The sequence below is a fragment of the Passer domesticus genome, chromosome 14 (assembly GCF_036417665.1).
Source record: "Passer domesticus isolate bPasDom1 chromosome 14, bPasDom1.hap1, whole genome shotgun sequence".
NCBI classification, from domain to species: domain Eukaryota; kingdom Metazoa; phylum Chordata; class Aves; order Passeriformes; family Passeridae; genus Passer; species Passer domesticus.
Window position 1 is genome coordinate 495,387 of NC_087487.1, and position 27,483 is coordinate 522,869.

General features: G+C 39.5%; 3 protein-coding genes across 15 annotated transcripts in view; 1 reads left to right on the forward strand and 2 right to left on the reverse strand.

Annotated features, from left to right (window-relative positions):
• The window catches only part of CIB2 (calcium and integrin binding family member 2), a 41,021-nt gene extending 31,592 nt beyond the window's left edge, over positions 1-9,429 (reverse strand). Inside the window, exon 1 of one of the 4 annotated variants that reach the window (XM_064388904.1) lies at positions 9,157-9,429. Coding sequence is in view for 1 of the 4 variants with exons in the window: in XM_064388899.1 (XP_064244969.1) it covers positions 3,941-3,991 (51 nt within the window). In the remaining 3 variants the exon portion in view is untranslated. The other 3 variants (XM_064388905.1, XM_064388906.1, XM_064388899.1) reach the window with 3 other exon arrangements.
• A 131-nt stretch (positions 9,430-9,560) lies between these two features.
• IDH3A (isocitrate dehydrogenase (NAD(+)) 3 catalytic subunit alpha) lies at positions 9,561-23,357 on the forward strand. 4 transcript variants are annotated; one of them, XM_064388894.1, is made up of 11 exons: positions 9,561-9,705; positions 11,855-11,893; positions 13,612-13,695; positions 14,824-14,938; positions 15,502-15,689; positions 15,905-16,038; positions 16,707-16,809; positions 16,890-16,954; positions 19,072-19,156; positions 19,644-19,796; positions 21,706-23,357. In XM_064388894.1, exons 1-11 carry the CDS (start codon positions 9,679-9,681, stop codon positions 21,787-21,789), a joined length of 1,077 nt encoding a protein of 358 aa, XP_064244964.1. In that variant the 5' UTR covers positions 9,561-9,678; the 3' UTR covers positions 21,790-23,357. The 4 variants fall into 4 exon arrangements, with proteins under 4 accessions (XP_064244964.1, XP_064244961.1, XP_064244965.1 ...); XM_064388891.1 differs by having other exon boundaries at positions 9,563-9,705; positions 11,855-11,917; XM_064388895.1 differs by lacking the exon at positions 9,561-9,705 and adding an exon at positions 10,144-10,396.
• The window catches only part of ACSBG1 (acyl-CoA synthetase bubblegum family member 1), a 43,891-nt gene continuing 36,052 nt past the window's right edge, over positions 19,645-27,483 (reverse strand). For all 7 annotated transcript variants that reach the window (XM_064388871.1, XM_064388872.1, XM_064388870.1 and 4 more), the window contains 3 exons: positions 26,853-26,992; positions 25,619-25,865; positions 19,645-24,551 (listed from right to left, as the gene is read on the reverse strand). In XM_064388871.1, the coding sequence (XP_064244941.1) occupies positions 24,475-24,551; positions 25,619-25,865; positions 26,853-26,992 (464 nt within the window). In that variant the 3' untranslated portion in view covers positions 19,645-24,474. The remainder of the gene's footprint in view (positions 24,552-25,618; positions 25,866-26,852; positions 26,993-27,483) is intronic.

Consider the following 27,483-nt stretch of genomic DNA (forward strand, 5'->3'; position numbering starts at 1 on the left):
TATCAGTTTGTTTTGAGACTGCATTAAATAATGCAGAGTAAATAATACCATTAATGAACAAATATAAATGGTTTGCAATAAAACCAGTATTATGCCTTATAATCTCTAGGTTCTAGAAGAGAAATAAAACAAACAAACAGATCACTGAATTTGTACTGAATTCAGATCTCTTGATTCAAGTAATCCCAGAAAAGGAAATGAGACTGACTGAACAGTGCAGGAGTTTGTCCACAGCCCAACTACAGTTTCTCTGCATTTTCTACTCAATACAATTGTTTTTCAGTTAGAAATGCTGTGTACCAAGGTGAATAAATGGCTCTGAATGAATAAATAAGTTGCTTTACAGCATACTTGTATTTTACATTTCTTCAAGCATCTGTACACACTCAAAACACCCTAAAATTTCAGTTAATTTTCTTTTCTCAATATGAGACTTGACCTCCAAAATCTGTAGGCAGCTTTTAAAATCTTAATTTTAAAATGTTTTATTGCAATGAAACCCATCTTTCTTGCCTATCAGTACTTACCTTTTCCCTCACCCGACCTTGGTTGGATTTCACATTTTCTGTATTAAAAAACCCCTCAACAACCAAAAGCCCCATTCACAAAAAAAACCCTAAAAACCACAGGCAGAACTCTAAGGGCGTAAGAATCATAAATGCCCAGTAAAATTCCTTTTCTTACAAGGCTAGTATGTTAAATGATGTGAATCTCTATGAGCAGCCCAGTGCTCGCAAAAGCCTAATTTGCAAAACACTTCACTAATCTTATGAAAATGTAAAGAGCTGCCAACAAGAACACTGTTGTAATAACAGGTGATATGATCTTAATAGCAGGTGTTACGACAAGGTGTTAGACTGGAAAGCTGCAAATCTCCTTTCTTTACTTTGCTTCTAATGACTTGAATTTAAAAAAAAACGAAACAAAACAAAAACACACAAAAAACCCCCAACCAATCCTGAATGGTTTAATATTATCAAGTTCAATTACAGGTCTCTTGTACAAAGTTTTAATGGGCTACCAGTCTTAATGAAGAGCATTTAAAATTGTCCATTGAAAACACTGAAGTTATCCTGTGGGTGACCACATTTACAATTGTTTATTTAAAATTAGAAGTTCTGCTAACAACTGGCTCTTCAATATGACAATTTACATGCAAAAAATTTACATGCATATATAGGCCTTTCAGAAAGTTTTAGATAAATCAAACTATTTGATTTATTTTATTTCATTAATATCACACTAATGATCTGACATTTATGTATGCTAGCTTTTCAAACAGGTGATTTTTCTGCAGTTTAATCTTCAGTCTCTAAAGCCAAAGCCACTTGCATAGGTTTTATCATACTTTAGGCATATGAACTTCAGGCACTTTTTCACCTCATAGTGTCTTTTACGGAACAAGCATATAAAACACTTTTTTTTTTTTAAATTATAAATTTTTTCCTCCTGAAGCAATGTTAGGTGCTATAAGCTCAAAGCAATTTTAATAGAAGGTACAACAAGATAATACAATGTCCAGAAATAGATGTCAATAAAGAAATTATAAGTCTAACCATGAGGTGAGTGAGGTTTTGAACAGTCTACCAACAGGAACTGTGAGGATGTAAAGAAAAAAGAACAACCAAGATATATTTTACAAAAAAGACTGACACTTTTGCTTCTGAATGCTGATACTATGAACACTGTACTGCTGTTCATAGTATCACTGGACCACTGTTGTAAGGAGTACAGAACTAACTCACAGACACATGAATTCACAAGAAACTGCTTTAGGGAAAAAAAAAAAGACTCAATGATCAATTTATAAAAGCAATTTATATGTAGATGCCTTCCTGGTCACTGGGATACAGATGTGCACAAGGGACTGTTGCAAAGTGGACTGTGGTACACAGTGTTTTACTTTGGCCCATGGTTTAGAGGCCCTGGTAACTCAGCTGCTGGCTCAAGATATGAAAAACCTGCACTAAAAAAATTACAGAAACATTGCCACATTCTTCCTTTGTCTATTCTGAAGAAATTCCACAAATGAGAACTAGGCAGGTAAGACAGCCAATTCCAAGTCAAATGGCTCCACTTACAAAGTGCCGTCTCCCCCAAGATGCCATGGAGAGGCAAGAGCTCTCAGTGTGGGTGGCTCCAGCAGTCAGCCCAGGATCTTTTTGTTTAAAAGACTCAAGAGAGATGCAAAACTAATAGACCAGAGGCAAATCACCATCAAAATTATGTCTTTATCTGATTCTTCACAGTAAGAGGCTAATGCTCCTTCCTGACAAATTCTGCAGGTCAGTTATTGTCCTGAAACCTGTTATTTTATGGTACTTGCCAAACATAGTCAAAAATTGTCTAGCTCTACACTAATGAACTGTAAGTCTGCCTGTAACAGAGAAATCCCAAAGGCGACTCAATCCACTGGGCCAAATTCCTGCCAGGCTTTGAGATCAATTACCCAGCATTATGAAAGGCAGGGGCTGCAAAAGCCATTAGAGAGAGGCAATTTCTGCATGAAGAGCACTGAATTAGGGATGACATTTCAGCTCTTGCATTTGCCAGTTTATGTCAAGAGGATAACATTAATTACATTTAGATTTTGTTTTGTTTCACTGCAGTTGTGCTCTGTTCTGTGTTCACTTCTATTGTTAGTAGAAAGACTGGTGCTTTACAGATCTTTGATTTCTCTCTCGCCTATCCAGCAGGGATGTGAAAAAGCTTTTTTGGATCTTGGACTGCTAAGTCTAAGATCATTAACTTAGATTAATATATTGCAGACTACTGGTGAGAATGTGACAAAGTGGAAATTAAGATGGTACACTGTCACATTTCCTACAATGACAAACCACCCCTCCCCCCACTATGTATTTATAAAAGCATTTAGTTTATGCCTTATTTTCAGTGTGGAATAACGGTTGAAAGCATTTTAGCATATACACCAGGCCTCACCCCATGGCTCAATATTTACACCTGTGACAAGTCCATGTTAGCAGTGACTTGAAATAAAATTAGTAACTAAAATACTAAATTCTACTTCAATAGTATTAATCAAAGATCACAAAGGTAAAATATTATTAAGTTACCTAGTCCCTTAAGGGTCTGTATCTGTCCTTTGGTTATCACAAGATAAACTAGATCTTGATTTTCTGTGCTGCTAATTCAGTGTTTCTCATGTAGGAGAACAGAGCAATGAATCCAGCCTTGGCTGCCTCTCTTAATAAGTAGTCAGCTGCCTCCTTCTTGAGCACACTTCTACTCAATGCTTTGCTTCACTGTATTTTCAGAAACTTGTTCAAGATGCCCACTGTGCAGACAGCTTCCTGAAATCTATTTCAGTGAGATTTGCAGTGTGCTGAAACATGACTTAAAAGAGGGTAAGGGAAAAAAAAAAAAAAGGATCCCCTATTTAAAAGCAGTTTATGCAATGTTAAGCAAATAAAGAAGCACCAAGTTATCCCTGACATAAAATGCACACTTACTTACGATGAGGTAAGGAATTGCTTTCCAGGAGTGGATACAAGTATAACAACACCTATTCTGGAATTACACTAAGCATATTTCTCTGACTTATCCTTAGGAGAAATGAATTTAGACAAGATCTATTTTTTTCCTTTCCACTCTATTGTGAGCAAAAGGCATCAGGGAGAGAAGGTGCTACACTGTTGTCAAGCTAGTCACAATCTTTATTCTGCTTCCTAGTTCAGACACTGAGGATGTGACCCTTCTCCCTCTATACAGAGAGGGAATTAAATGAATATATTCAACAATCCAGCCTTAGAATATTATTACAGCTACTGGAAGGAACAGTAGGATATATACATGCAGGTTACAAAGAAAGTTTTCAATTATATTGGAAAAAAAACCACTCCCCAAAACAAACAAAACCCCAAATCATAAACATACGTAGATTACTCCCTTTAATCCCTTAATGCAAACCAAGACATCTTACCTGATAGGCATCTAGCTGTTCATCAGTAAATATCGTTTGCTTATTACCCATCTTAAATGAGGAATTCCTCTCTGCAAATGCATCCCATTAGAAGTAGCTGGATTCCTCTGTATTGTAGGCATTTAGAGCACGTATACTCCGTGAGTGTACTGAAAAAATCCCAGAGCCTGCATTGAACTGGTTTGGATTGCACCTGCCCACTGAGGAAGGACACAGTCTGAGAAATCTTTGCAAAGGCTTAACTGGAGTGTGCCAGGAAGGAAAGTGTTAAAATTACAGGCAGGTGTCGTGCAAAAACAGGGATGCCAATCTGCCAGTTTTCAGATGCTTTTCTAAGAGGCATACGGAGCTTTTATAACCCAAACAGCGAGCAGCCGCTCCCAGCAGAACGCAGCTCTCTTCCCTCGGGTCTCACTCAGGGCGCTCCACACGGCACCTCCAGGTTTTGGAGCAGCTCTGCGTCAGCCGGTGGCGCTGGGCAGCGCAGCCGTACTGCCAGGCACCCCAGGCAGCCTGGAGCGGGGAGCGCACGGGCATCGCACACGGCACAGCCGGCTCTGCGAGCTGCCCGGCCTGCCCGGGAGCGCGGCTGGGCGCAGCCTCACCGCTCCTCACGGCCCAGCTCCCGCACCCGCCGCCGCGGCAGCTCCGCAGGAAACACTCGTGTCTGCGCCGAGCTAGCGAGGATGAGAGTTCACCGCCAAAGGTACAGAACCACCGGTTACAGCAGTGAACACAACAAGTCCTTCGCACGTTAACTAAGTTGTTAAAAGTCAGCACGATTAAAGTAGTTAAACAGACGCTATCCTGCCTCCTTAGGCTCAAGCAAGCACAGCTGGGAAGGAAAAACCTCCACCACAGCCTAAAGCAAAAGCAGAAAGTGCCAGCAGAGGGCTCACGGTGTGTTTTAATGCGCCACAACCCTACTGACGGGAAAGTTAAAAAAAAAAATCTATGCGAAGCAGACAGACAAAATCATATTATCTAACATCTGCAGAAGGATAAGCTCTTATAACAACAGCAGGAAGAAGTCTGATTGAGAAAGGATGGCAACGGGGAAGAAGGACCCATTATAAGCTCACTTTCCATTCAGGCACATTGGAACAGAACAGGGTAAAATTTCCAACTTCTTTATTTGTAGTCTGCCAATGGTCATTATTTCCTCATCAAGATAGCAAGTGTAATAAAAACACTAGGAGAATTATTGTGTACTTTTCCCTACAGCTTCTAATGATCCTGACCTGATAGCACGATTGGATATTAGGAGTTCACTTTACCTTGGCATGTAAAAACAAACATTTAAAAGTAATAGTGAAAGCAAATATATTGTATAAATAGTAAAAAATATCCTATGAAGTGTGTTGGATATGCAGTAAAAACATTCTAAAAGGTGCTGAAGCACAGACTGTTGTAAGAGATGGCTTATTCAAATTATAACATTTAGAAATGCAGGTTTGATTAGTTGCAAACCAACACTGCCCTGAGCTACAAAAATTACAAGGCATATCCTATATACAAAATAAATGCCTCGGGATGAGAATGTAGGCAATAAGACTTATTAGCAATAAGCAAACATCAGAACTGTAACAACAAAGAAATGCATTCTAGTAATAGAGCCTATCAGAGCACGGTTTCAGAGTAAGAGGGAAGAAGCTACAGTAGTAAGGAAAACACAAACAGAATGATTTACCATCAGACCAAGAGGGCAGCAAGCATCTGTTCCAATACCACACAGGTGTAGTGACTGTCACATAGCAAAACCAATCTCTGTTTTCCCAGCCACTAGTGCTTTTTTCCTCCTTTTCCCCGGTGTGTAGTGACATTGGATTCCTAGTATGTTCCAAAAAAGTTCTCCACAGATGAGTCGGAACATTACAAATAATTTTTAAAAATCTGCAAAATAGAGTATTTTTTTTTTAATCAAAAAACCAACAATCTGTAAGGATCCCTTGAGACTAAGAACTTACACTGTTCTGAAAGTTCTTATCTGTTCTCAACTCTGAATGAGCTCCATCATTGGCTTTAGTGGTTATATGTATAATTAAGCATGGTTAATATCTCTGATCTGGTGCTACTAAAATGCAAGAGATAACAGCTGCTCTCAATCAGACTAGGCCAATACTTAGGCAAGTGATTTGTATGAAATGGCATTCCATTCACAGCCACCTACTTCAAGCTGCCCATCTATGCAACTCAGATTAAATATAAATGGCCAAATTACCTCTAATGTCATTATACAGAAGTTAATCAGAAGCAGGGGTGGATTTGGCTCTGTATCTTTTAATCTTGTGATTCTGTATGCTTAACAACATTCCTACAGTGAAAAGCTGACATTCCATCTCTTCATTTTTCACCTGCTTTTATATCCCTGGCTGCTTCCCCTGTACCCTAGATGACAAACACATCAAAAAATCTCTGTCTTTTGAATCAAAATAGCAATAGTAAAATAGCAGCAGAGCTTAATGGAAAGCATTAACTAGGTAAGGCTTACTTGTGGTTACAATGTAGGCCAGAGAATTCAGAAATAACTATAAAGGTTTACACTAAACCAGCTAGCTCTTCTCAAGCATATCACAGTGGTAACTACATCTCAATGCACAATTACCTTGCTGTGCCAATTGGGTAAAATTAAAAGACAGTATAATACACTAAATCTTTTTCACTCCTATTTGTTTGTACATGTCAAAGTTCAGCTCATCTTCCAGTTTACTATTCTGGACTTCTTCTATCTGTTCCTGTTTATCAAAGATTAGCTTATTTGCCAGTTGGATGTTAAGCAAACTTACTGCCAGCATGTTGCTGCAACAAATCTATAGTTTTTAATGTGCACAGCAAGAACTGACCTTAAATACTACTGGTACCACCACCTTTCACTATATTTCAGTTTTTTGTTTGCCAAATCAAGTGGGTTTAAGCAATTAGAAATAGATAACAAACATCTTGCACTAGGTTGCAGATAAAGTTTTGTAAGGAGGACAGTATATCTAGCATAGTCTTGCCATTTCACTGCCCATTGTACATGAGACAATGGTTAAATAGCCCCTGCTCATCTGCTTTAGAGGTTTAAATCCCAGAGCAGGAAACACACTGTTACTCATGCACCCCAGTGTGGTATGGGGCAGCAAGACTGCTGTCAGCTACCATGGCCTCAGCTGGCCACAGCCACAGCACAGGCAGTGGGACACACCAAGCTGGCAGCTCCACACGGCCTTTGGTGCAAGTTTCTCTGCTCTGAAGCGTTGCAAGCCCTGGCTGTCACAGCTGGTGACTGATCTGATTTATTAGAAGAGGTGTAAGTTTAATGGCCTCCAACACAGGTCCCAGTACCTTAAGCTGCGTCTGTAAATTATGCAGTGAGAATGTGAAGGTCGTTTAAGTATAAACCCTAACCCCACACCAAAGGAGGCTGAAGCTACTCTGAACAGACCACTTTACCACAAAAGGATCCCCAGAGAATTTTAACAATCAAGTTGCATATCTGCTGCTTTCACATATTGGTTTGCTACAGGTTTTAGGAGGGGAGAAAGGAACCCAAGAAATTTCATGCCCATTACACCAAGTATTCCAACAACTTCCCTCTTACACAGATGTTTCCTTGCAGAATAACTGTTCATCAAGAGTTACTCTGTTAGCAAAAAGAACAGTTTTGATTCAGAGGGGCTGCTTGTACATTTATTCTGTTGTTACCTTGCACAAGTCCTTAGGGCCCACTGCTACTGCAGGTGTGAGTAACTGTGATCACATGCAGTGGGGGAGGTTCTATCCTCCACTGATGCTGTAAAAATCCCTCCTGAGTTTTGGGGATCTGTTTTATTTACTGGAAAGCTATTCAAAATTCTGTTTGCATAAAATTAAGAAAAAATAATAACATTCACCTTATACAGCTGCTGTGGAGCTAAAAAAGAAATTCCTTAAAGGTGCTACAGAGCTACAAAACAATACAATTGCACAAACTATAAATAAAAAATGAACTGTAAATACAGAGTTATGAAAACCTAAAATATGTGAAAAAATACAGTTTTTGCTACTGCAACGGGTCAAAAAGTTGCCTTTCCAACACATGGTGGATGGGAGGATGCTCAGACCCCACTAGATTTGTCTGAAAGTGATATCCTGTGAGAGAAGGCTTCATGGGCTGGAGCTCTGTGTGAGGAATGAATAAACAGCTTGAGAGACTTGCAAAACTCACGTCTCTCAAACCAGGGAAAGCTGCCGACTTCGCTATGAGGAGCAGGAACTTTCTAGGGAGTTATAATGCTAAATAAAATAAACAGAAAGGAAAACCTGTGAAAATGTCTTGATTTTATGATCTTTTCTATCTAGCTTAAAAATACACTATGTTGGAAAAGTGAGGTTTCTGAGTGCATTTTGTTAAGCCTAGTTTATTCATAATAAATATAAATTACTTTTTTTTTTAAAGATGTTTTACACAAGACAATGTCTTGCCTCAGGGACAAAATAATAATAAAAGTAATGGTTGCCTTAGCAGGTTAAATGTAATATAATGAATTTCCCCATAGGGAGTGACAATACAGTGATCACTAGGGGAAAGACAGTATTGTTGTCTCCTCACAGGCATTATTTCCTTAAGCAAAATAACTACTCATGGGTTTATTACTGTCTTGTGCAGCCCTTCTCAGAACAGATCCAAACCAGGCACTGTTAACGCCTTATTACTGTAGCATTATTATGGTAACACTACAAGACATAGGCAAATGGGTGTTGAAAAATGTGTAAAAGAATTCTCCGCAATATCTCCCCTTCCCCCAATTTTCAATCCAAGTTCAACCTACCAATGTAGATGCAGATACAGTCACAAACACAAGAAAGCAACACGAATAGATCTGTTCGCTATGTATATATTGAGTTACCAATACTGAGCTAAGAAACTGGAAAGGCTGCTAAAAATCTGCTAACTCTATCACCAAAAACTGGTACAAAATTAGTCTGCGACAAACCTCAAACTTTAATGTGGCCAAGCGTAAGAAAAGCAGAAGTTTTTAAAAGCGGTCATTCCCAGAGGTACGAGCTCAAACTGCCTTAGTTCGGTGCTTTGCTCCCCAGCAGGGCCCGGCTCCCCCGCCGCCCCGCAGCGCGAGTGACCAGCCCGGGCGGGCCGCTCCCGGGCTCCGGAGGCAGCGCCGCCGGGGACGGGCACTGCCCCCTCAGGGCCCCTCCGACACAGCAGCAGCTTTTAAAAATAACGAGACAAGTACCTCAGAAATGAGGGCAAAAAGAAGTCTCAAACTGTCCCGATTTCAACAGCTTTAACACTTTAAAGTACATGGGCTTAGTAGGCTTCTGAACAATCTGGCGTCTTTCTCAACAACTACTTTTTTCCCCATAAACGACCCGCATCCGTCCGCCTCGGCGCCTCCCGCACCGGGACCGGGAGCTCCCCAGCAGCACCACCACCGGGCCGCAGGATAAGGGTCGGAGAAGAAGGGCCGGTGAGGACGCTCGGATCGCCTCAGGCGGCGGCGGGCGGGAACTGAGGAGCCGCGGAGGACGCTCGGATCGCCTCGGGCGGCGGCGGGCGGGAGCTGAGGGGCCGCGGAGGACGCTCGGACCGCCTCGGGCGGCGGTGGGCGGGAGCTGAGGGGCCGCGAGCGCTGCCGCAGCGGCGGTCCCGGGGCGGAGCTTCGCGGGGCGGGGCCGCCGCTCCCCGCGCGCCGGTTCCGGTTTAGCGGCGGGCGCGGAGCTCTCGGGCCTTGGCAGCCGTGGTGCCCTGGCGCGTCATGGCCGCGACCGCATGGATGCCCACGGTAGGCAGGGGGACGGGCCGGACCCTGCTCCGCGGCGCCCGGGACGCGCCCCGGAGCTTGGTGGCGCCTGAGGCGCGGCCGCCCGGCCGCAAGGTCGCGGTGCCGCCGGGCCCTGGCAGCGCTCCGGGGGGGAATGGCCGCGGGGCTCGGGCCGAATGGCGGCCCCGCGGCGCTCTCGGGTTCTCTCCTTCCTCCTCTCCCCTCCCCGGGACGGCAGCGGGAAGGGGCCGTGGGGCTGTTATTGGAGCGGGCCGGGCCGGGGAGCGTCGCGCCATCCCTCGGAGCGGCCTGCGGAGAGGTCGCGCCGTAGAGGTCACAGCAGCGGCGGGACCCCCGCGGCTGCGGGCGGCTCCCGGGGCGCGCGTGGCGGACAGCACGGCCCGGGAACGCCATCGGCGCCAGGAGCCCGCCGTACCGGGCTGGGGAGGAGCACTGTTACCGGCCTCTGGCTGACGGCTTTCTGGCCCCCGCACCTGTCCTCTGGGATCTGCAGCTCTGAACCATTCTGAAACGCAGGCCTTATCCCGGGGCTGTCACGGAAATACGGTTTTTTGCCTTGAGTAAATGAAATTTATTTTGTACGTTTAAATAACAGCCTGCTTGAGGCAAAGTCATTGAGGCCTCCCCATTTAACCTATCTGCTAAAGTAAGGAAGAACTGTCAAGAGCTAATCATGACACGTGACTTTAAGGTCAGAATGGATCAGTTTTCCTTGGGTGGATTCTTTGTTGGTGTTACCAATGTTGAACTTCAGTATAATGTACTAGGCCCATGATTTCTGACAAGACAGACTGTGCCCTTTCCAGGGCTACTCTGGAATTTGAATCCTGATTCTATATGCAGGAACTGTACCATGAGAACACTTACCCTGTACAGTCAACTTCACATTTTCATTTGATTGCTCTACCTTCATCCTCAACCATAGGGCCTGCTTTGGTATATACTGCTGGCCTGTTGCAAGTGACCTTGTACATCTCATGTGGGACTACAAGTAAAAATAGATCTAGCTTAGATTACTTCTCTCCCAGCATTCATTACAATATGAGAATCATTTTATTTTATAATATAGTATTATATTATCATTAAAGTACGAGATTTATATTATTTCTAGTTGTTTCTCTTGGTGTCAACATAGTTTGTTCTGTTTGCCACACCATTCTGTCAGTAAAGAAATAACAAATGCAAGTGGGACAGGAGAGGAATACAAATTGTCAAAGTAATTTCTAGCCTGATAGCTGCAGACAGCCTGCATATGTGAGTATGGCAGAATTGAAGTAATATAAGCAGTTAGAAGTCTTCTGGCTCTTACGTCCCAGAAGCATCAGTAGTCCTAGAGAGGAGGTTGAGATTGGGAGGCTGTGATTTTTCTGCAGCGCGAGTGACCAGTCCATGCGGATTTTGTCCATGGTGCTCAGCTGGGTATGAGCCCAAGCTTAGATACCATCCCAGTTTTGCAGCTTAATGCCAGTTCAGAATACTCAGAAAATGTAATTCTTTGACTGTGATGTGTAGACTTGTTGCTATGGTGAATTTTGTCTTCAGTGTGCATTTCAGTGTAATGAAACTGAATTCTGTATGCCATCAGAATTTTTACTGGCATGCAGAAGGCAACAGTACAACACCTACAGGTATAAAAGGTAGAAGAACAAAATTCACCACAGTTTGAATGGAAGAAGTGCCACTAATGTAAAGTAGTTTTAGAAACATCACCTAAAATGTGTAAAGATACTGTCCACCCAACTGCTACCAATGAAGTGTTTTATTTTTCACTTTGATTTCTGCACGTCTTCATCCTTAGCATATGATGTATTTAATTAGAATTCCTGCAGCCTTGCTTCCAGTATGATGTGTGTGAGGACCCCAGGTGGGGTACAGGGGCTCCCAGGCAGGACAGGAGCGTGGGGCAAAGCGCGGCTGTCCTGGGCTCACCTTGTGCTAAGAATACCCACAAGGCGTTGCTGCTCTCAGTGCTCGACTGCAACTTGGCAAAGCACTGCCTACTCTGGTTTCATTTGGATTTTTGTACTAGTTTGAGATAGGAGATTTAAAGCAATATGACTTTAAAAAGAAGATTTGCTGCAATATTGTTAAACTTGTAAAATCCCATTTGTGCAGTAAAAGAGCATCTTTTTGTTTTGGATTTTTGCAGGTTTCTCGATTGCTAGGTGCTTTCAAAACCCAAAAAAAGGTGACCAGAAGTTTTGGTAATTCTGTGAGTATAATAGTCCCATTTTTTTTTCTTTTAAGAAGTTTCTCAATAAGCGGGTTTGGAAATTTATAAGATCACTGTTGTTACTCTTATGTTCCCAAAAAATAAAGGGCCAAACAAGTGAACATGCATGCTCTTAATGCCATCCTGGATTTATATCAGTTAATCACTGCCATTGGCAATTGCACATCAATGTGAGAATATAAAAGGCTCTAGCAAAAAACAGAAGTGGTGTGGAAAGTTTTACAAAATACAGACATAAGCCAGTCTTCTGGAATTCATCTGGGAATAAGCAAATAAATATTGGGCAATGTAGAAAGATTGTTGAGAAGCTTCTCATTTTCTTTCTTTTGCAGACTTCCCTCTAAGCACTAGGTTTACTTTACTGCTGCTTTTAGAACTCCTTGCATCTAAAATTCTGCCTTTTCAAGGTCCTCTTTAAACTATCTTACATGTTGTGTATTTCCCTGTAGATGTTTTGCTTCTTTTTTGTGTATGTGTTTTTAGTGCCCATGGGCCGTTTTTTGGTGAAGGCAGGAGCAGGACTCAGCACCCTTAAGCAGGACTTAAAGAGGAACTGTGACTTTTCATGATAAGTTTTGTAGAACAGCAGGTACAACAGTTAGAAAAGAAACGGAAGGATCACTTATACAGTATAAAAATCAGAAGATGAGGCACCGCTGATTCTGTTGAAAACACAACAGTTTTGGGCTCAGGTGGAGCCCTGCAGTGCTGACAGACAGCACCATACTACTCTCAAGGCATTTCATCAGTAAGAGCTCACTCAGAAGCAGTGTTCTTTTATCTGTAGCTCTCTTTGTTGTGCACAGTGAATTTCTTGGGCTCAAAAGTGAAAAAAATCAATTAGTCAATATATATTGAAGTTCTGGCCTGTGAGGTGATTCTCTTCTTCTTCAAATAATGTATGTGAGCTGCCTTTTCTGTAGGTAATAATGAGCTCATAAAAGCTGTTGGATCTCTTTAAATTAAAACAAAATGAGCTGGAGCGTGTACCTTTAGAACAGTGATCATAATTTTATTTTTTTCCTCCAAGACGAATACATTCTTCCCCTGCCATTTGTTGAACCTGGGCTGTCCATTTTTTTTTTTTACTTGTTTGATAATGATAAAAGAAACAAAACTGAGGACATTATGAGAGGTAAATAAGTTGGTATTGTTTAAAATGGGTCTGAGATTTTTAGGAGGTCACTTGAGAAGTTTAGCTTGGCATGACCTTTTTTTTTAAGGTGAATGTAACTTTTCATACACGTAATAATTTCTAGCATGTGTCAGTATCATGCAGCATATTGATAATATTGTAGACATATGTGGAACAGAGCCATAACTAGGTAATACAACTTGCTCTCCATATTTCCAGAGGAAAGCGTGCTATGTTCATTAATTTCAAGGAGTACTGAGCAGGAATCTGCCTTTCACATTCAGCCTCTGTTTTGAAATAGGAGTAGGTAGTAGGCGAATTTTTAAACAATTCTCTCAAAACATTTGCACGCTCCCTTGGAAAGCAAGCCAGTCCTTCTCACTTCTGTCCAGGACTGCTGTTCTTCATAGTGAATATTTGGTAAAGGAAAAATTTATTTTGTTTTCTAATAGTTACTTGGTTCCTACAACACATGAAGATGTTCTCTATGTGGAAAACAAACATTCATTTGTTGTACTACTGATATTTCTTCACCTAGGTGCAAACAGTAACTTTAATCCCAGGAGATGGCATAGGACCCGAGATTTCTGCTGCTGTCATGAAGATCTTTGATGCTGCCAAAGTAAGTCATGTTTGTCTTGCTATAAGCATTGCAAATTGAACTACAGCAACAAATATTAATTAGGCATATTAAAAAAAGCTTAAAATATCTTTTAAGAGATTAAGTCATATTTAAGCTAGTAAAATTCTTTTCCATTGAAAGAATTTGAAGCTTCAGCTAATAAATGACAGGAATGTGATACCAAGGCACGTCTTGAACCTGTTAGCTGACAGAAGAGTAGAGACTTGAGAGCAAATGCTGTGTTTGATTTTTGGAAATATGAACTCAATGTCATGTGAAATCACCTTGTTGATGTAGTAATCCTGAGCAACTGACAGAGGATGTTCTTTCATTTATTATGACTTCAAGTGCAGGTCAAAAGTGTGTGTGAAAGGACTGGCTCATTTCAGCAATCCAACTGCTGTGCTGCCAAACACATTAACTTCAGTGACACAAGAACTTGTATTGAAGAACTGTTCTCTTACCTATCTGAGAAACTTCACCAGACCTTGTCAAGTTTCCTTGGAAGGAAATACAGCTCTTCAGGCAAGATGCCTGTTAAATTGTTCCACATCAGTAACAACACCCAGGCATATTCACTTTTTATTACAACTATCCAATGCGGATTTGAAAATGTGAAGTTTCTTTAATATTGTATCTTTTCCTTTGTGGTCATTCCTGATGAAATGAATGGGTGGCAGCCTGTCTCCACGTAGAGTCCTGTGGTGAATGCAAATTCAGAAAGCATTGTGGAGCATGTGCAGATTTTCATTGAGATAACAGATGCACATCTATGTCATACACAGTCTTCCAGTTAGTGGGGATGATGAGTCCTCAATGAATTCAGCTTTAAAATGTTGTCTCTTGTATACAAGGAACTCAACAGCTCTAAAACTTTTAAAGAAATGGCACTTGTGTATATGACATCTAGGGTGCCATTTTGGTATTCACATTTATGATGATTTGCTGCTCACACTATTTCATTTCCACTTCCTTAATTACATTTTTTCAAAAATTACTTTAGTTCAAACCCTCACTCACCAGAGAAAATACTGTTTAGAAAGGCCTGGACAAAATTCCTTACACACCTTGTGATAGTTAAAACTTAAAGTCATGACATTAAAATTAACATAGAGTGTGTGTGTTTAGGCACCTATTCAGTGGGAAGAGAGGAATGTTTCGGCTATCCAAGGACCAGGAGGGAAGTGGATGATACCCCCAGAAGCCAAAGAATCCATGGATAAAAACAAAATGGGATTAAAAGGTATTTTAGGGGTTAATACACAGGTATTAAACACTGTTGTGTTTATCCTGAGTTTGTTGTAAAGTCAAAGTTCTTCCTCTGTAGCACAATAAAATAGGGGACAGCCTGTCAGGTAGTTGTCTGTAATCTTGGAACATTCCCTGCAGGAAAGGTTTGTGCAATTTCCAAGGCATAAGTTTGATAGTTATTGTAGTTGAAATTGGGTGCATTACAACCTTTGGACTCTCTGCAGAAGGCATTTCTAAGGTACGCAGCAGTATGCAATATCTACAGTACTAATACTAAGATACTAAAATACTAAGCAGTATCTTTATATGTTTTAATGAATACATTTTGTAAAATCTGTTCCATGTAAGGCTCGCAATTTGGTCTTTACCCAGCTATGAATGTGCCTGTGCAGTAGTTGACAGAACAGAGAATTCCCATGGCATTCCAGCATAAGGGCTGAACAGGAATTTGCAGATCCTCTGTAGGAGTCCCCCTTTACCTAGAGTTTCAGCAGTCAGATCCATGGAGGGGTTTATTTTCTCGTTCATCCTTGTGTACCTTTTGTTTGCCTCTAGGGCCTCTGAAGACCCCAATTGCTGCAGGGCACCCATCCATGAATCTGCTGCTGCGTAAAACCTTTGACCTTTACGCCAACGTGCGTCCGTGCGTGTCCATCGAGGGCTACAAGACGCCCTACACGGACGTGAACATCGTCACCATCCGCGAGAACACCGAGGGCGAGTACAGCGGCATCGAGCACGTGGTGGGTGCCTCAGCTGCTGCCTTCTGCTGCCTTTCTGCTTCCGCACTGCTGCCTTGGCCCATCTCGCTGGGGTTCAGTGGGATTTTTTATTACATTTGGCACCCATTAAAAAGTTCCTCCACTGTGAAATGCATTCTGCCTCACTCAGAGTTCTGCTGCTTGGTTCCAAATGGGAAGAAGGAACTTGCACTGCTGATGCACTTCCTGTCTTTCAGATTGTTGATGGGGTTGTGCAGAGCATCAAGCTGATCACAGAGGAAGCCAGCAAGCGCATTGCAGAGTTTGCTTTTGAGTATGCCAGAAACAATCAGAGAAGCCACGTGACTGCTGTGCACAAGGCAAATATTATGTATGTTGACACTTCTTTTGAGAAAAACAAAAAAAAAAATCTCCAAAAATTTAATTATAAATAACTGCTTAAGTCTTATTCAAATGTGAAACTTTTGCTGATGGCACTCAGAATCAGTAAAATGGGAAAAATTCAAGTAAATGCCTCCTAAGAAAAATGGGCAATACTGATTCAGTATTGACAGGGCTGAGGTAATTGTGTACCAATGTTCTTATCAGCAAGTTTGTAGTAATCCGTCCTCCCAAACCTTTTATTTTAGAAACTTCTAAACAAGGAAAATTAATTTTAAAACTGAGGATGAAAGTGGCTGGTGTCTTTTGCAGTTTCCACACCACTTAATACTGAACTGAGTCATACCACATGTGATATTATGTGACATCACCTTCACAAATTCACTAAGCCTTTCATAAATTAATATAAGTAATTCTGAGAATTAATGTATGCTGTTTAAACTACTGATACAGAAGTATTTTAGGAGGGAAAAATAGTCACAAATGAAGTTTGTGAATTCTAATTAAACCACATGCAGTTATTATTCTAATTAAACCACATGCAGTTATTCTAATTAAACCACATGCATTCTAATTTAACATAGCATGCAGTTTTCTTTATCTCCAGTAATGCTTCCTTACAGTAACTGCAATATTCTCTTGTTTGTCTAATTGCAGGAGAATGTCTGATGGGCTTTTCTTGAGAAAATGCAGGGAGGCAGCAGAGAACTGTAAAGATATTAAATTTAATGAAATGTATCTGGATACTGTATGTCTGAATGTGAGTATTTATGTTTTAGTTGTGGCTATTATTTTTGAAGTTTAAATTCTTAACCTGAATGAAAATATACTTCCTTCTAGATGGTTCAAGATCCATCTCAATTTGATGTGCTTGTTATGCCAAACTTGTACGGTGACATCCTCAGGTATGGAGATTTTCATTTAAACTCCCAACATGTAAAATACTGATACTTTCCCAACCATCACTGAGGTCACATGCAAGCCAGATCATCCTATGCACTCAGACTTCTTAACAGACGTTAACTGCTTCAATTATTAATATACTAATGGGAGGGGCTATGTGATGAGAATGTACTTCTTACCTTAAAAAATCTCTTTCTGGTTATGGAGGCTATGAATATTGTTCAGATGGTACAGACAGAAATTTCTCCAAATGTATGAAGAATATAATGGCTTACATTGTAATAGAGAATCAATGCCTGGTTAGATATTAGAGAAAAACTTTCTCATCCTCAGCACTAAAACAGATTGTGCAGTGTGACTGTGGGACTGTGATGTCCACAGGGAGCTCATCATACATTTAAATCAGTCTGCTTAGTCACTGAAGAACTAAATGTGTGGCCTCTTAATATTCTGCCAGCTCTTGGTTTATGTATTACTTTTCCTTACTGTCAAATTAAATTTTATATTTGAGTAACATTAATACTACAGGTTCTTTGTGTCTTGAAGGCAAAACCTATCAGCACACATTTTCCATCTGTAAAATTATTAGGTAGAGTGTAAATTCCATTAAACACCTGTAAAATGAAGTGTTTTAATCTGAACTATTAAGTGTATTATATAAAATAGTTTCTTCTCACACCTCTAAGGAGAGATTGAGAAAAGAGCCTGAACTGGGATTTTTATTTACAAGTTCAACTATTAGAATCCATCTCCTGGTTTTGTACAGATAATAAATTTAAAGGTAACTTACGTATAAGAAGAAATGGTTCTTAGACTTCTCTTAAAACAGCACTATCTCTGTGATAAGGCTGTGCATGCTAAGAAAAATCAGATTCTAATACCTCTTGTTTTAAGAATTGGTGAAGGTGTGCACAGGGCTCTCACAGCTTTTATTGTGTCAGTATTAACTAAGAGAGATCAAATCAGAGGAGTCTTATCATCAATACCATGTCAGAGAGTTCACTATCAACCATTTTAAAGTTCTCGTAGAAATTCCATAAAAAATTTCATCATTCTAAAAATTTTCAATAAATTTGAGTGTTCTTGAAGAGGACACTGTCACCACTGGGTGAGGTCTCACCTGCTGCTCTAAAAGTATGAACAAAATACCAAGCAGGTTCCTTAGACTGAATGGGTCTGAATAGGCAGAAGACAATCTCTTTTCTTTAAAAGCATTAAATACTTAGAGTGACAAATGGAGACTGTATTCAGTTTTTCCCCAGGCTCTTTGTAACTTAAGTGGTTTATTTTAGCTGAAAATATTGTTCTGCAAAGTCATCCAAACTTTTCTCCTTGTTAGTCCTAAGCTAAGGACTAAGTTAGCTTAGTATGAGCCAAGTCTGTAGGCAATAATTATGTATGGATGTGAAAATAAGAGAGTTTTAAGAGCTTGTTAATCAGTGCGTTCAGCTCAGAGGGTACAGTATGATGACAACAGGCACAGTTGGTTTGTCGTTCCCTCTGTTAATTTTTGTGGAAACCAAATGCAAATTGCTTATATCTGAAGATCTGCTAATGTCAGACTTGTGACCTGCAGGCTGTTGAGTAAAGAGGGGAAAAGCTAGTCTGGTGTCACTTGGAAAACATTCCTTAAGCTGCACACAGTACACCACAAAACCCCCAGTAATTCACCTACCTGAGCAAAACTCCTCCACATTTTTAGAAGGAATTTACATATGAAAAGTAGTTCTGGGCCCCTTCAGAAGAAGTAAGATTTTTGTATAGTTACAGGGAACTGTACATACCATATGTTTTTGAGATTTCTACACATATGCTGTGCTTCTAGTACTTCTTGTTGTGCCTGTGTCTTATCAGCTTTACTGTAGTATTTGGAATTTTCTTTTAATTTTCCTTTATTACATCATCTTCTGCTAAGTTCTAAGAATTTTCCAATGTTCTGATGGGGTACAGGTGACTAACACTGTTTGTTCTCTTTCCATATTATTCTCAGACTATACAGGTGTATAAATTAAGTTATATTTGCAGTTGACTGATAAAAACATTTCAATACTTTGCAGAGAGAAAACTGTATATGGAAAAACTCATGGATTGTTTAATTTGGTGGTTGGGTTTTTTTCAGTGACTTGTGTGCTGGACTCATTGGAGGTCTTGGAGTAACACCCAGTGGAAACATTGGTGCCAACGGTGTGGCCATTTTTGAATCTGTAAGTCTTGTTACACACAAAGGCAGATCAGTAATAACTTTGTCTCAGCTTGAGAATCTAAACTTTTCCATGCCATAAACTGTGGCTGACGTTTACCTAACAAAGATCTTCCTAGAACTCTGTTTTACTGTGAAGATACTCGTGCTTTACCCTGAGAGACTGGTTAAAGTAAATACTCCATGTAGGTTTTCTGCATATCCTTTTTTTGACTGATACTTTATTTTCCCACTTTTCGTATGATAAATACCCTCTATGAAATAGAACTTGATGGGCTCGACTTAAAGATATTAGATGACCTAGTTTTCATTTTCTGATGTCTTTGAACTGAATTGTTTTGGTCCTTGGTATCTCCTTTCCACTGACTGTATCACAGCAAAGTAAGTCCTGTTTTAACATGAGGACCTGTGGCTCAGGTTGCTTGCACAATTGCCTAGGACATTTTAATCAGCTCTAATGACATAACAGATAGGTTTACTCTCATTTCTAGGTTCATGGAACAGCACCAGACATTGCAGGGAAAGACATGGCAAATCCAACTGCCCTCCTTCTGAGTGCTGTGATGATGCTGCGCCACATGGGAATGCACAAACATGCCAAAAAGATTGAGTCAGCTTGCTTCGATACCATTAAAGATGGAAAGGTAACATGAGGCTGTGCAAATAAATGCACTGAATTAAAATAATATCGTATCAAAGCAAAAATTAACATGGAAGATTCACACCAGGCGGGGAATGGCCTGCTGAGCTGGCCTGTTCCATGAGCAGTGCCACTGTCCTTCTCTGACAGTAATTATATTATCTTTGGTGATATTAAATATGCCCTGCAGTAATAAGGGGACAGGCTGTAGCATTCCTTTTGTCTCAGCAATGCTTGTCTTAGATTTCTACAGCTTATAAACTCTAGAATAGTGAACTGGATGTCTGTTTTTCAAGAAGGGGATCAGAGTTTCGAGTAACTCTTGGCATTTCACTTATAAAATTTATGAAACCTATGAAGCATACATATTGAAATCTGCATCCTGAAGTGAAGGACACTCATTTCCCTTTCACAGACTTCATCATCCAGTTTGTTTATAGCATTTAAGTACTGACTGTAATACTTCTGTTTCTGCTTTTTCAGCTTAATTATTTTCTTTTTTCATTCTTACTGCTTTCACTCATTTTTGACTAAAAAAGAACAGTTTTTATCCAGCATTAACTTTTTTCTCTGAGGATTGTATATGTTTCTCTTTGGAAGAGAGTGTATTCAGATTAATGACTCAGATGGGATACTGGGGGGAGAGGAGGCTTATGCTCTGAAACCTGACAAATTTGTGGTTTTACCATTATTGGTTCACTCTTCTAAATTCATGTCCATCTCTTGAAAACATAGTTGGAAAGATTTTGAAGATTGCAGTTAAAGAGGATTAGCTAGTCATGCGCTGGTTCATTTATTTTAGGCAGGACCATGAGAAGCTGCATTGTAATTAAAAGTAACAGGAATGCTGAAACCAAAAGTTGCCATCATTTTGTAAGTTTGCAGCTATCTTGCTGTATGTAGGAGCCAGTTAAAAAAATGTAAACTTACAACTGAATAAAGAGGTACTCCTGAAAAGTTCCCATTTACTGCTCTGGGAATGATATCCTCCATCTGTAGGTCAGTAATGCCATGGAAAATAACAGTACAAGTTTTGTGACATGGCTACTTACAATGTTACAATTATATGCTCACAATGGATACAGTCTTTTTAACTGAAAAGCCCCATAAATGCGATTTTAAATTACAAGGTCCTATAGTAGTAACCATGATTGCTTCTCTTGCTTGTTATTCCTCCCTTCCCCTCAACACGTTAATTAAGATACGTGTGTATGGGAGGGAAACTAATATTTTAATTATCTCCCAGAGTGCTTTAATCTAGCTAGTACTCCCAGAGTGCTTTAATCTAGCTAGTAATGTTACCCACTTTTTTATTTTTATTGTACTGTCTTCATGATGCCAGACAGTAGTTGCACTTGATGAAAGAGTCTTTGAACTCTACATTTCCTCTCTCTTAAATAAACAAGCAAATTTGAGAATTGTTAACATGCAGCATTAAGAGTTGTGTGCTTGTTCTGCATGGGTTTCATTTAAAAAAAGACCCAGTTTTTCTGAATTACTCTCAATTAGTTGTCCTTGTGCTGAGCCTTCATATATGAATTTTACTTCCAAAGCACAAACTTCTTACTGAAGATGTAAATACTTAATCATTAATTACACCATTTAAAGCACTTCGTAGAGCTTTGACCACACACACTTTATTCCTGTAGTTAGGATAAAATCATGTTAAAATCACGTTCAAATCTGGTAACATTTTAAGTACTTCATGTATACTCAGGTTTTCTCTCCCTGCACAGTCCTTTTTGACGAAGTTTCTTATGGGGTGCAGAACTAAAACTTGATGTATTCCTGCTCACCTTATTTACCATCTATAGACAACATATCATGAGAACATCCAGAATTGTTCAGAGACAAGACTGGCCCCATAATACATTTCAGTAACACTAACTATATTTCTTCTTTCTTTCTTTCAGGTCTTGACAAAAGACTTGGGAGGCAATGCTAAGTGTTCAGAATTCACAGAGGAGATCTGCCGCCGAGTACAGGACAAAGACTAAACCTCCTCCTCCTCTTCCTCCTGCTGAGGACTCTGGAAGGACATGTCACAGAGTACAACATATGTAACCTGATATCCACATGCATAGGGTTTGCTTATCTCTTGAGCAAACTTTTTAGCTGAGGCCTCTCCATTAATAAATCTAGTCCAAATGGCTACAAATGATGCTTGTGCCTGCTTTCGGTGGACTTTTCCAAGTGCTTTGTTTTATTTATTTTTTTTTCTATCTGGTGAACATTTTAATGTAAGTGAATTCCTTTATTGGCACTGTAACTGTCTAATATTTTCCATTTCAATTAGAGGATTTTACTTTCCACATAAAAAGTTATGCAAACAAACCAGTAACAGATTAGTGAAATATAAATGCACCTTAATGTTTAAGACCTACTTTATTGATCTTGTTGAAATTAAAAAGAGAGGTTTTCAGACTAGGAGTAGCACAAGATGATCTTCATGAACAGAAACGGGTATAAAATAACTTAAAATAGCAATTTTGTGTTAGAAGCAACAAGAAAACCACTTTAATACTCTGGTGATTCATGAAATATAGCCCTGCCCACAAAAAGCATTAATTAAGAAATACAAAATTCTAGAGATTTAATCTATTTCTGTATTTAAAAAAAAAACTACAACCATTAACAAGGGGTGAAAATTAATGCTGAAGTAAAGTTATTTTTCAAATCTATATACCAAAATAATTCTTCCAAGTTTTCCTCTCTGAAACACACTTTACAATAGAGTTCTAATGAGGGAAAAGAATACAAAATTACTTCCACCATATATTGTGAGGGAAAAGTATTAACTTTGCAAATCTACACTAAATATTTCATTACTTCAGCTAGAATGCTTTTTGTGTTGTAGTTTCTGCACAGTGTGTTCAGTGTGTCTTGCTGTATTGACTAATAATTTTATTCTAGAATCTCTGGATGTAAGAGACAAGTCCTAAATGGATTAAGACAGATCAGCGGTTTGGCTCTGGTGTCTATGTTCCAGAAATACATTTCATCCCTATTCAAGGGGATCTGAATCTATTTTTTCCTTGCTTACTAAGCTTCATGGGTGCAAAAGCAACTCGTTGCCCTCCCTTCCTCTCCCCATCAGATGCAGATTGTCACTCGAGTCATTCTGATCTGTAACTATCGAGGTATTGCTTCCATTCCTGCACCTGACAAGTAAATATGTATTTTCAAACTCGTTAGTATAGCACAGTATTATCCCTCCTGCCAGAAGCAGGCTTCTTACAGCTTCATTCTATTCATAGAAAGTAACTAAGTGGAGTAATATCTATTACGACTGTTTAGGGCTGGTTGTTTCAGAAGTAAAACAACTTTGGAGTAACAACTTTTTGTGGTACTCTCTAAAGTAAGCATCCCAGCTTTTTTATACAGTCTAACGACAAGCTGGAGGAGATTTATTCCTCTCACACTCAGCTTTTTGTGAATAGGGCAACATTTCTTTCTGTGTTTTCCCAGCTGCTGCTTCCTTGTTTCCTTCAGATTAATATTGTTAAAGAAATTCTGAATTACCATTGCGCACAAAATGGGGAAGAATAAACTTTTCAAAGTCCTAGTGCTCGTTTTGTTTTTATAATCCTAGGCTGCTGCTTTGTCTTATATATTGAGCTGATTATTGGCACTTGCAAGAAATCTTAGGTCTGTAAGATGTGTGAGATTGGTAATGAAACTTTTATGGAAACCTTATCCTATTCTCCATCATTTCTTCGTCTCAGTAACAGGCTGTGGCCTGCCTTACCTGTGTGAGCTACTAGAGCTGTCTGCCAGTGATCACTTACAACACACCCTTTAGACAACTTGGTGCCAAGCATTTCCTTCTCATAATATGATTTATTTTGCATATAGTTAAGAAATACAGCCCACATTTGTCAGGATTAGTGCAATGTGAATACTGAAACATGCAGATACACACTGATGAACACTGCTCAAAGAAAAGCACAAAACAATTTTAAAGAAGTTTCTGTAATAGCATTTAAATGTGAGAGCTCCTGTCATTATTCCTTCATGCCTTTCAGTCTTAGGGAGCTGTTCCCCTACTTCTTCTGATTATTTGTTTTTATAAGAAATAGTAATGCATATTCCAACATGGACTTAAGAAGCAAACTGCTGTGTTCACAGAAGTCTGAATTCTAGGCATTATAGAAACAAGAATGTCTTCAGGTTCTGAAATGTGTTAGTGAAAAAGAAAGTGTTCTCTGGGAAGGGAAAGAAATTCCCAGCCCTTTTGATTTTTTAATTTATTTTTTTTTAATCTCACTGGAGTGGTATGACAGTTTCATTAAGCAGTACTGCTATCTAGCAAAATATATCATGAGCTACAGGAAACATCCTGTAGAACAAAAGAAAAGAAAATAAAGGAAGACTACAAAAAACTTGTTATGTTTCAGTCTAGAGGAATTAGTTATATCTGCTTTATATAACACAGAAAGATGTTTTAGTCATTAAGGTCATAAAGTAAAAGCAGTATTAGACAATGGACACACTGTAGATGCTTCTGTAAAAAGAGGACAAATGATAAGGTGAGTATCAAGAACAACTAAACTGACAGCAGCTTTCTAGTGGTTTGGTTCAATAGACTGCAAACTTAAAGCATAAATCTTTGTTAATGCTTTTGATGAGAAAATACTTCCTTTTGTTCACAGATCTTTCTTAATGCTTGGAGGAAACACTTTTTATTCTTTATAGAAGGAGTCTACTTCATTTCGGTATTTCTCGAGCACAGCGAGCCGCTTCAGCTTCATTGTGGGACCTTAAAAGAGGGAGAATCAATTCCAGAAATAGGAACAAAAATTCCTACTCAGTTTGAGCTTTGGTGCCTGAGTTTTTTATTGAAGAGCTGTTGGGAAGAACATGCCCCCCTCTAAGCACAGATAAATGCTGAAAGTGAGAAGCAAGTGTGATATGTGAGGTTGCCTCCACATAAGCATGAGGACTTCCAAAGGGAGCTGCAGATAAGAAGGTGGTAACTGGCTACTATTTTTTTGCTAGAAATATATTTTTGGAAGCTTTCAAACAATTCCCAGTTTATTCAAAGAGCCTAGTAATGTGCTTTGGGCTCCATTATCAGGCTTTCGCTGTCTTCCTGCCTTTTTTTTTTGTTTTGTTTCAAAGAGAAACTTTTGATGCCTTAAGTTTTAGCTTTTACATTTTCCAGATCAGGACTGCTTTAGTGTATAGCTCTCAAACTCCATGGCCTGTCAGCTACTGTTCTCCCACTTTTATTCAGAAAAAAAGTTTCTCCCTAGGCCTGAAACCCAAGGTTACCTTTTTTTCACAGGCCCCAAAAATGTAAACTACAGTGAAGTGGGGGGCAGGGGGGGCAAACTAGGGGAATGAGACTCCACTACCTGAAGCTGTAACTGGACATTAACCTTCAGTATGCAAAGAGACCAAACTTACATCTGTCCGAACAACATGTGAGGCTTGTCCATCTTGGGTGCAGTCTGTGACCCTCCTGCACTGCCCGAGGTGTACCTTCTGAAGGCCTTTCAAGAAAAACCTACCCTTTCTCTTTCAACTCTGTCTAGCCTCTGTTTTAGGCAGCCATTCCAGGCATTACTTTCAGTATTACTACTGAAAGTTATTAATACTTTAATGTACATGGAATTAACCAAAATTGCTTAATTACCCAAGACAATCTGAAATACAAGAGCTCTACATGCAAATGACACAGATTCATAAATGTGTGCACAGCAAAAACTACAATTATATTACTTACCACACACTGCATAACCATTTTTTCCTCCTGTACTGAATCTTCTTAGATCAGCAGCCTCTTAACTTTGTGTACCTCAAGATAAATCAGTAAGTTCTTACCTAGTTCTCCCCCAGAAATGGAAAAATCTCTTGGCAGGATGATCCATTTCTGAATGCAGTGAACCCTGTTGGTAGCAGTGCTGTTGACTCTGTCAATTCCCTCCTGGATGGCTCTGTAGGTCGCCTGGTCTCTTGTAGCTACAATCTCGGACACTTTGGTGGCTTTACTACCACTCCTCTGGCAGAAGTCTCTGGCTTGCTCTGTGAGAATGTCAGTAGGATCAGATGTATCTGGGTCCAGCACACTCTAAAATATCAAATGAATGAAATCATTAAACAGTCACTCTTAAAAGGCATTACCCGGTTCTCTGACCAGGCCCTCCCCCTCGGGAAGAAGGCTCAGGATAAACATACATTCTGTAAGCCTGAAAAAGCAGAAACACCTACAGATCATAAAGGGCTTTTCTTTCCACTTGGCTACCAAATGCAAATATTTTTGGCTGATATGCAGATGTCATGAACAGACTTAAAATGTGCGAATGAATTAGGCCATAGAATCCATCTCTGACCTTGAATTTCTTCCATATTTTCCAAATGACTCCATTGTTACAGGGAAACATTTAGCTCATCGTTCAATGGAATTATGGTGTAATGTAAACAGCTTGAGATAGAAGTGTTCCTAGACTTCTTAAATTAGTATTTCTATTGCACCTGAAGATAGGGATTATCAGTCATAGAGGTAAGCAACTTCACAACACCTAAGTGGCATTTACTAGGTATGTTCACAGAACTGAAGTGCAAATGTTTTAGGAGAACAGTGATTTCTCTATTGAAGCTTATACTACATCAAGGCTATTAATTATTTTGTTCCATGGTCATCATTCTTGTATCATAAAAATAACAAATTGTAGAGAAATGTTTCTGTTGGAAGGTTTCTGGGTTTGCCCATAACAGAAACATTTGTTTTGCTCATCTGTAAGCATAAAAGTTATTGTTGTGTTCTGTTACAAAGACTTCTCAATCTTCCAGCATTTCTTATATAAAATTTTGCATTTAAATAGACAGTAGTTCTTGTACATGTAGAAGAAACAGCAGTAAATATGTGGATGTTTGGCAGATCAGGTAACCCTAAGTTAGACCCATCAGGATTTGTCTGTAGTTGCTACATGTTTTTTCCCCCTGCTAACATCATCCTCATCTAATTTTAGGTCTTTTTACAAATGTTCAAAATTATTATTCTTTTGTTAGGTGCAGGTGTATAACTTCACTGAAGGCAATATTAAAACTGGTTTACCTTTAGGGTCAGGAACATTGACAAAAACTTCTTCTTATCTCCAATCACCATAGCATTACTAACAATTGGAAGTTCTTTTTTAATAGCATCTTCAATTGGAATTGGAGGCACGTTTTCACCTCCAGCTGTAATAATCAAATCTAGGCAAAAAAAAGAAAGGCTATTAGTTGAATTCAAATTAATTCCAGAGATCAGGTTCATGTCTGGCTCTTCTTATTCTGACATAAAAAAACCAAGATTTTTTTTCCAAAATAATAATTTTCAAATACCATAAATCCTCTTAATTACCTTCAAAACAAAAATGCTAGTTTTTCAAACGTGTGCTCAAGTTCTCAGATATCCCTCAGTATATTTGCAGCAGATATTTTTTACATTATCCAGTAACAGCTTATTCTCAAGGGACTGTTACATAATTGGAATTTTTCTTTGAGAGATCATGTCTTCCAAATTAGCACAGGATTCACCCACTATTCTATTGTTGCTATCTCACCAAAAGCAAGTTCATTGTTACAATGATTAAAATCAATTCTTAAATCCACCAAGAGGGGTCAGACAAAAATAAGTTACTACTGGAGGAAGGCTTGATAAAAGCAACATTTGTTCTAAGTGTAATATATATATTCCATGAAAT